Source organism: Mesoplodon bidens, assembly GCF_964165515.1.
Source record: "Mesoplodon bidens genome assembly, chromosome: 2".
Lineage (NCBI taxonomy): Eukaryota > Metazoa > Chordata > Mammalia > Artiodactyla > Ziphiidae > Mesoplodon > Mesoplodon bidens.
Genome location: NC_138177.1, coordinates 158,211,593 through 158,220,058, shown reverse-complemented (window position 1 = coordinate 158,220,058; position 8,466 = coordinate 158,211,593). Strand labels below are relative to the sequence as shown.

Here is an 8,466-nt window from a genome sequence, read left to right as displayed (position 1 = left end):
AATTGACCAAATTAATTTGACACCTAATGTTGCTACAGCCAGAGAGGCACAGCAAGTAGCAGCACAGAGAGGGAAGTAAGATTTTTCTCCAACAGCCTTGGAACACCTCTCCACTCCTTGCAAGCTTAGAAAGCACACATTCCTTTCCTTTTTTCTTTTTTCTTTTTTATTGAGGTGTAGTTGACATATGACATTATATTAACACAGATTCCTTTTCATCAGAAGCTTAAGTCAATATGGTTTGCAACAGCTCCCTTGCAATGGAGAGGTGTGATTTGTTTGGAACTGGTATTGTAGAATTCCCATTCTCCTAGTCTTCTCAGGGTTCTGTCATCATCATCTCCCCCCATCCCCATCTCCCACGTGCCCAATGGCAGAGTTCAAGTGGGACAGTCCCCTATCTTCTCCTCTGATCCCGCCTCCATGCCTGCCACGGTGTCAATCACCATTTTAGCTCCCTTCCCTGATACCAGTTCTCTACCAATTGCCTTGGCAAGATTGCAGCCAAAAAGCCATAGTAGGCCAGAGTAGCGACCTAACTTCCTACAGCAAATCCACCATCAGGGACAACAGCCTTAGCAGAGCAAGATCTGGGAGGAGTGAAGGGGAGGGATAAGGAGAGGTAGCCGAGAAATCCAAGAGAAAGGATCAGCCACAACCTTCAGATAATGAGAGCAGGCTAGCCTTCTCTCCAGGGAGCAGTGGGACCCTGTGGAGAAAAAAGGCTAGTGGAGACCACGGGTAACATAAGGTATGGATGGATGCCCCACGTGTGCAATTGAACATATATTTGCACACACTTGCTCCTGAGTCAGCCTGCAAATATACATGCTCCTAATGTATACATCCCATGCATGCACCTGCATACATGCACCCTTACACATAGGCCTGCACACACAAGGGCTCAGTCACAAACACCCACCACAAATCTGCACGCTCAAACTCACTCATACATAAACACACATCTTTTGCATATATATCTTCACTCATGCACATATACACACACCGTGGGGTACCCGTCCACACATGCATATACAAATTTACTTCCTCCTACATACATACTGTACATACACATATGTACATACTCACACATAGGGCTGCTGATTCTCACATGGTCTGTGCACATCTGCCTACATGTTAGCACTGACATACTCACTTATGCTTCCCTGCACTCATACCAGCAAATAATCTGTACTTGCTTGTGCACAACCACACACATGCCTGCAAATATATACATAAACCCTTGCACCCCTGTACAGAGACACCCTTAGCCCTGGTCCTGGGGTGTGGATGGTGTTGCCCTCTGTTGGAGACAGCGGATAAGCTCCTTCCGGTTGTCTAGAATGGTGTCAAAGCTCTCCTGCAGACGGGCCTGCTGGTCAACCAACTGGTGCTGCAGGCCCCGGATCCACTGGAGCAGGGCCAGGCGACGGTACATCACCAAGTGCACATGGTGCTTCTCCTTCTCCTGCTCTTTATAGCGCTCTTGAGCCTGCAGCTGCTGTACGGCCTGGGCCACCGAGGGCAGAAGGGGAGCTGGAGGGCCAGGGCTGGGAGGGGTCCCACAGGCAGGCTCAGGGCTGCAGCTAGGGCTGTCAGTGCTCAGGGAGCTGCTGGCATAGCCGTTGTCCTCCAGAGGGGAGCAGACTGTGCTGGCACCACCCATCTTCTCAGGCCCAGCTCCAGGGATCTCTGCCCCCTCTGGTGGGCTGCGGACCTCCCCCTCAGGGCGTCCAGGATCCTGGAAAGCCTGGTTGTCAGAGGGCAACTCAGAGAAGCTCCTCATCAGTATGGGTTCCACTTGGACTGGCATCCCATGCCAATTCTCATTGGTATCTTTGGCACTTGCCATGAAGTTGGAGTTGCTGTCTGGTTGAAGGTCGGGCTGACATACTCCAGGAGGCGGGTCCCCCAGGAACTGCCCCCCTTCAGCCACCCCTGGCTGGATAGCAAACATCTGGTCTGTCAAAGGGAAGCAGAGAATGAGTCAGAGCAGGACAGGGTGGGGTGCCTGAAGTCGAGGCAGCCTAGCAGCAGGGACAAGGCTGATCCTTTCCTTTGGCTCTGGTAACACCTCCCTTGGTGGTTTTCCTCTTCCCTCTCTGACTCTGATTCTCAGTCTCCTCACAGGGTTTTCCCTCAGCCCTGAGGCAGGCTGTCCTCTGATCTCTCTGCCTCTAGTTAAAAATGTAAGTTTGTCATGGCTCCCTCCCAAACCTCCTGCTAACCCTCTTCCCGGCCTGCAAGGCCGCGCTTCATCTGGCCCCTGCTCACTGCTCCAGACTTGCCTCTTGCCACTCTGCCTCCACACAGCTCAGAGATCTCCAGACACACCGTTATTCTCCTCATACAACTCCCTGGGCCTATAATATCCCTCCTCTCCCCTTCCCTCTAAGCTCTTCCCTTCTGCACCCAGCAAATTCCTTTTCATACTTCAAAATGCAGCTCTAGTACGCCCATTTCCCATGGGCGAAGCCATCCTGATATCCTCCCCACTGCCCCGATATACACAAACACACACAGTGAACTATGCCTTCCTCAGGATCCCCACTGCCCTGGGTACATGCTGTCTTATTCATGTTTGTTTCTTGTCCCCGGCACATAGTTTATGATCAATAAATGTCTATTCATCTTTTTTTTGTTTCTGTTTTCTATCTTGTAATAGCAGCTCACTGGCTCCCTAGCTAGACATGGAATTCCTCTATATACCCTCCATCATATTCAGGAGCCAGCACAGAACGTGGCACTAAGCAGGCATCAGCACATCCTTGCTGAGTGAGTAAGTGAATGGGGGAGGGGGACTGCAGTGGGATATCTATGCTCAGGGAGACGGGCCAAGAGTAGCAGAGGCTACTGCTGACTGCCCAGGGCTGGAAGAGCTGGGTTGGGTTCCCTCCTCTGCCCAGTGAAGAAGCCCTTCTCCCACTGACAAGCCTCTTTTCTGACCTTGCCCCTTCCCTCCATGTCTAGTACTATGCCGGGTCCCTGCCTCTAGCTTGCTCCATCCTGAGGCCCTAGAGAGAGAACACAGCACATTATTCTTTCCTCCCCAATAACGACTTCTCCCAAAATTAGGGTTTAGATTGACAAGAAGTTCCTACTGACCATAAATTACTAGGATTAGAAAAACTGGGGATCAGTAAGAGTGAGGGAGAGTGTAAGTGGAGGTGGCAGGGACCCTCTCCATATCCAGTAGTGGGAAGAAGTCCTGGGGGCAATGGTGTAGGGACAGTCCCTTCGTAACCTACAGACTCCATCCCGCTAAGCAAGGTGCCCGGAGATCGTCCCCGCCCAAATGTTTTCTATTTTCTAAATTTGGGCGGGGCCGTGAAGGCAGCTGGAATGAGGTGGGGGTCTTGCTAAGGACCTAGGGGTTCTCGGAGACGGTAAAATGGGAACCGAGACACCCCAGGATCAGGCTTTTCTCTAAGCTAATCCACAATTTGCGTGTGGGAGAGCGCTCTGTAAGGATGGGGGGAGGCGGCCTCCCTTCCAGCCTAGCCTTGCGGGAGAGGGAGACTACCCCCAGGAGACAGAGGATACTGACCGTCCATCCCTAATCTCTCCAAAAGAGGCAGCTGGGCAGAGGCTGTGACCCCCGCCCCCTGCTGGGGTCCACACCCTCCCGCTCAGGGTCCCGACTCACGGCCTGGAGGCGCCGCCCCGCCCGGCTGGCTCTGGTTCCGAGCGCCCGCGGCGGGAACTCGTCCCTCGGGGCTGGGCGGAGGAGGGGTAGAGGAATCCCTCGGCTTGGGCGTCCACGCGGGCCGGCGCGTGGGGTGTGAGATCCCGGGCCGTGCGCCCAATGCAAGCCGGGACTGCCGAGTCAGGCGGCGTCAGCGCGGCGGGGCGGGGCAGCCTGGCCCACGTGTGCCGGTTCGGTTTTCCGCGGAGCCGCGCGCCTGCCGGAGCGTCGGAATCGCCTCCCCCGCCTTCGGCAGCCTGGACCGAAGCCTTGCAGGTCCTGTTTAATTCCCTAACTGCATTTACTGGGTCCCTCTGATTGGTTTTCCTCACTGCAGATACAGTGACATTTTCAGAATGAAAATCTGATCATGTCACCACCCTCCTGCCTAAAACCCTTCAATGGCTGCCGCATTGCAGGGTAAATCCTTAAGGCTGCAGCCGCAGGGCTCTGAGCATCCTGCTCTCTCTCTCCAGCTTCAGCCTTTGCCCTTCAGTCTCTGGAACTGGGTCTCATGCTCCTTTCTGCCACACTGTTCCCTCTGCCTAAAATTCTCTTCCCCCTCTCATATTTAAGATCTCTTTTCAGATAAACCTTCTCTGACCTCCTAGGCCGGATTAGTTCCCCCTTTTATATTATCCCAGGGCATTTTGATCCTTTTCTTGAAAGCATCTATCACAATTTGAAGTTATATGTTCATTGTGTGCTTATTAAAGTCACTTACTGAACAGAGTAATTGCTTACTCTAATGGTAAGACCAAAAAGCACTGGCTGCTGTTAGGGAGAGGCAGCCCCAGAAAGAAGTCTGGGACAAGTTTAGCCTTTAGGGCACATGAGCTTCCAGGAGGTCCCTTCCTACCCCCCAGCTTTACTGAGTAAACCAAGCAATTGGCTATACCTTCCTCCTGCTACCCACTCCATGCCACCAATTAAAAACAAACAAAACAATACTCACATGGATTCATCTTTGAATCATAATACATTAAAAAATACCCTTGTTGGGCTTCCCTGGTGGCGCAGTGGTTGAGAGTCCGCCTGCCGATGCAGGGGACGCGGGTTCGTGCCCCGGTCTGGGAGGATCCCGCGTGCCGCGGAGCGGTTGGGCCCGTGAGCCGTGGCCGTTGGGCCTGCGCGTCCGGAGCCTGTGCTCCGCAACGGGAGGGGCCGCAGCAGTGAGAGGCCCGCATACAGCAAAAAAAAAAAAAAAAAAAAAAAAAAAAAAAAAAATACCCTTGTCTTTCCCGCCTCCCTTTCTTTTGCTTTTTTTGTTATGCATGTTTTTTGTTTTTTTTTATTTTGCGGTACGTGGGCCTCTCACTATTGTGGCCTCTCCCGTTGCGGAACACAGGCTCCGGATGCGTGTGTTCCGGATGCGCAGGCTCAGCGGCCATGGCTCACGGGCCTAGCCACTCCGCAATATGTGGGATCTTTCCAGACCGGGGCACAAACCCATGTCCCCTGCATTGGCAGGCGGACTCTCAACCACTGTGCCACCAGGGAAGCCCGCTTCTTTTGTTTTAAAAGAAGAATTTGAGTCTGATCTCCATAACGAGGCATCCTCTTCCATTTCCAACTTAATTCCAATTTACCATTCTGCAACCTAGAGATTAAATGGCAAATTAAATCACACCAACAAATCCTATATACAAAATAAGGGAAATGGAAGAAAAAAAAAGCATTTCATGATTATGACAAACTCCTATTTTAAGAGGGAAAAGGAAATAAAAAGGAAAAGGCAGAAGTAACTCAACCTTTGGACCTAACTAGGCCTAACTAGTCTCCCTTTCCCCTTATCCACTGCAAGTTCCCCTTACCTTCAGCTGGAGTTTTTTTCCTTATGAGGTGACCCAAATCCTCACTTGTAAAGTCTCTGAGCTTTGGTGGTCTGCCGTGATACAGGTCTTCCCTATGTCATAAAGTCACAACAAAATCTAACTGTTTGTTTGGTGGGCCCTGAATAGCTCCTCCTCATACCTCTCCTGTCTCTCCCAGCTCTAATTAGGTGGGTCATATGGAAGCCTGATGAATCTAGGAATAGGACTCCCACTCTAGGCATCAGAGTCCTTCTCTGGGACTTTTTGAAATAAAATTAAAGGAAGACAAAGCAGGGAAGATGTGAGCCTAGGGCTGTAACAATCACATTTCCTGCCAAATAGAAGTCAGTCTGTAGTAGGAGAAAGTAGTGCTGACATACAGACACAGAAAGACAGAAGTCCTGGTGATGGTCCTGTCCCTGTTTCCTGAGGCCTTGGTATACCTTGCAACAAGGCCCTTATTTTGCCAAGCCTAACTTGAGTGGAATTTCTTTCACTGGCAATCAAAAGAATCTTGATTAATACAAGAGCACAAGGTGGTCCCCTGGGTCCCACTGACGCACCTCTCAGCGCTCATTAAGTAGTAGCAACTCTGTTTCCCCTTAATAGCCATTATCAGCCTACAAGTGTGACCTCCTTTCTTCTATTCCTCTAGGATTATGATGAGCCCAAAACGCAGTGGAATCGTCTCTGCATTCCCTGGTTAGAAACATTTCTCCCTAGATGCTAAAACCTCCTAAACCGTAGAATGTAGAATGTCAGAGACAGGAAGCAAACTCTCTGAGAAAGTCATTAGGTCCAATCACATAGCATGCCACACCTACCTCTACCTCTTCCTATGTGTTCTGGTTACAAAAAAACCAAGAATTATATACTGATTGTTGACCTAAAGCCTATATTATACTCAGCGTGCAATAACCTGACATAGCTGAGTCATCAGTTGGTCACTCCATTGTTCTATAAAGCTGATTATTTCTAAATAACATGATACCTGACAGGTAAAGTGAATTCCAAGGGCATCAGAATGTAGCTTCTCTTTTCTTAGGCAAGGATAATCTTGGGTGGGGACACTCTAGCACGTATAATTAATGCAGTAAGTGCTCAGACAGTGGTCCTGGCAGCTCCATGACTTTCAGAGAGCTGGGAGCCTGGAGAACAAAAACCCCCAGGAAGGCAGGGGCATCCATGATCACAGAAAAGCAGATATACAGATGTCTGTTATTCAGTCACCAGAGGTTTCTTCAGTCAGGATGCCAGGGAATCAGTCACCCCAGGTGAAGGGGTGTCTGTGGCTGTGTCCACCCAACTACATAGATTGCAGGGACTTAACTGGCAGGGACACAGAAATCACCAGAGATGGACAGTACCAGCCCGAACAGGGCTCTGCAGAAGGCCAGCCCATCATGAAGATCTAGTAGTGGGCAGTGAGTCGCTATCTTGGTGAGCAGACAGATGTCAGAGCCAAGACTGGCTAGCAGTGAGTAGCCAGATCCAGGCCCTAGGGGCCTGGGATGTTAGGCAAGGAGACAAGGGAGAGGAGAGGAATTTCTACTTCAGGGAATAGGACCGGCATGAGTTCCTCTATAGGTGGATAATTTCTCAATGTCAGTCCTCCCGGGAAAAAAGAGATGGCTAGGATCAAGGTGTTTTAATCTCAAGGACCTTGCCCCTTCCCATTCATTTATTCACATTCAGGACACAGTTACACAGGGCTACTTTGTGCCAGGTAATGTGCTGAGGATTAAGAGCAGAATCAGAATTGGTGGTGGCCTCGGAGAGCTCTCTGTTTAGAAAGGGAAATAGAAAAGAGTGGGCTGTACAATGTGATATGTCCTACAACAGAGCTAGAAGGCACAAGTAATGAGCCCAAAAGAGGGGAAGGAAAAGGCTTCACAGAGGTGATATTTGAGCCAGGTTTTGAAGGATGAATAGAAGCTCACCAAGAGAAAGAAGAAGGCAGCGGAAACTGTATGCACTGTGCGTGTTCAGATAACACAGAGGAGGCCAGTGTGGCTGGAGCTTGGGAGGAAATGGAGATGGGAGATGAGTCTGGAGGATAAAGTTGGCCCAGTTGTGAAAGGCCTTGACCAGCATTCCAAGGAGCTTGGGCTTCATCCTGTGAACGGCGGGGAAATAACTGAGGAAGCCCCCAAAGATTCCACATCAAAACAAAGCACAGGCATCTAATCCTGGGGGACAAGCTACATTGTGACCTGCTTTCTTCTCTTTCCCTGAGCTCATATCATCTGTCAACTTCCCACATAGCTTTGGGAACTTGGACAAATCAAAGCATTTTAACCCTTTTAGGTTAAATAAAGATAATATGCCTTGAACATTTGTTAAATAACATTAAAATTGTGAACACTGTTGCTTGGGCTCCTAAGGCCAGTCAGAGCCCTGGAGGACCTTTGAAGTACCTGAGAGCCCTTAAGGCAGAAAAAAACCATTCTCCAGAATTAGCTCAGCTCAGGAAAGGAAGGCCTAGGAAGCTGGTGACCTAGTTGTTTTGTTCATCCATTTCTCTACCACTTCTTAAAGGTAAAGTGTCACTCGAATCTATCCAGAAGCTGATGTGTGATCACCTTAGGTAAGATGTGTCCCTTCTCCACCCCCAACATGGCTGTTTTCTCAGCTGTAAAATGAGGGGGTGGTACATCAAATGTGAAATTTTACAGCTTTTTTTTTCTTAAGCCTTAGAATCGTCCTTTTCCAACAAAATCTTTGTAATATACCCAGTTTGAGATCTCTCCTGCCCTGAACCATCCACCCTGAACAGCTCCTGAGGGGCCTCCCAGGAAGCTTCTTTTTTTTTTTTTGCATTACGCTGGCCTCTCACTGTTGTGGCCTCTCCCGCTGCAGAGCACAGGCTCCGGACGCGCAGGCCCAGCGGCCATGGCTCACGGGCCCAGCCGCTCCGCAGCATGTGGGATCCTCCCGGACCAGGGCACGAACCCGCGTCCCCTGCAT

General features: G+C 50.2%; 1 protein-coding gene across 2 annotated transcripts; it reads right to left on the bottom strand.

The window, feature by feature from the left end:
* Positions 1–1,267: 1,267 nt before the first annotated feature.
* Positions 1,268–3,819, bottom strand: LOC308613337 (UPF0500 protein C1orf216; the record flags this gene model as incomplete). 2 transcript variants are annotated; one of them, XM_081226668.1, is made up of 2 exons in its annotated part: positions 3,647–3,819; positions 1,268–1,962 (listed from the first exon to the last, which is right to left on the bottom strand). In XM_081226668.1, exon 2 carries the CDS (start codon positions 1,955–1,957, stop codon positions 1,268–1,270), a length of 690 nt encoding a protein of 229 aa, XP_081082794.1. In that variant the 5' UTR covers positions 1,958–1,962; positions 3,647–3,819. The 2 variants fall into 2 exon arrangements, with proteins under 2 accessions (XP_081082794.1, XP_081082793.1); XM_081226667.1 differs by lacking the exon at positions 3,647–3,819 and adding an exon at positions 3,548–3,636.
* Positions 3,820–8,466: the final 4,647 nt, after the last annotated feature.